The sequence below is a fragment of the Penaeus monodon genome, chromosome 29, assembly GCF_015228065.2.
Source record: "Penaeus monodon isolate SGIC_2016 chromosome 29, NSTDA_Pmon_1, whole genome shotgun sequence".
NCBI lineage: Eukaryota > Metazoa > Arthropoda > Malacostraca > Decapoda > Penaeidae > Penaeus > Penaeus monodon.
The window spans coordinates 1392817-1393150 of NC_051414.1; the positions used below are offsets into that span (position 1 = coordinate 1392817).

Below are 334 nucleotides of genomic sequence, written 5' to 3' on the forward strand. Positions count from 1 at the left end.
AGAACACTCAACTTTTGTATCATGTTTTACAAGTGATTGTTGTTATTTACCTAATTTGCCACATCTTGTTATCAGGCCTTTTGTCCAAGTGTGTCAGTGGGTTTGGCACAGCAAGGCAAGGTGACAGTGCAGGTCAAGCCAGTAGAACCAACCATTGATGCAGGAGCTCAGGTCCAACAACTTGTTAATTGTGAATGTGTGGAAGACTTCACTGGTAAGTTCCTCTCCTCCTTTCTTTTGTTTTTATTTTAAATTCAAGTATTGGGTTATATATTAGCCTTAGTGAAATTGGTGATGACTAGAAATGGTTTAGACAATACAAGTTACACTTCTC

At 38.3% G+C, this 334-nt stretch overlaps 1 protein-coding gene across 1 annotated transcript in view; it reads left to right on the plus strand.

The window, feature by feature from the left end:
- The window catches only part of LOC119591885 (AP-2 complex subunit alpha-like), a gene marked incomplete in the record, with an annotated part of 45360 nt that overhangs the window by 37084 nt on the left and 7942 nt on the right, over window positions 1-334 (plus strand). Inside the window, 1 exon segment of the mRNA XM_037940628.1 lies at window positions 76-214. Coding sequence (XP_037796556.1) covers window positions 76-214 — 139 coding nt within the window.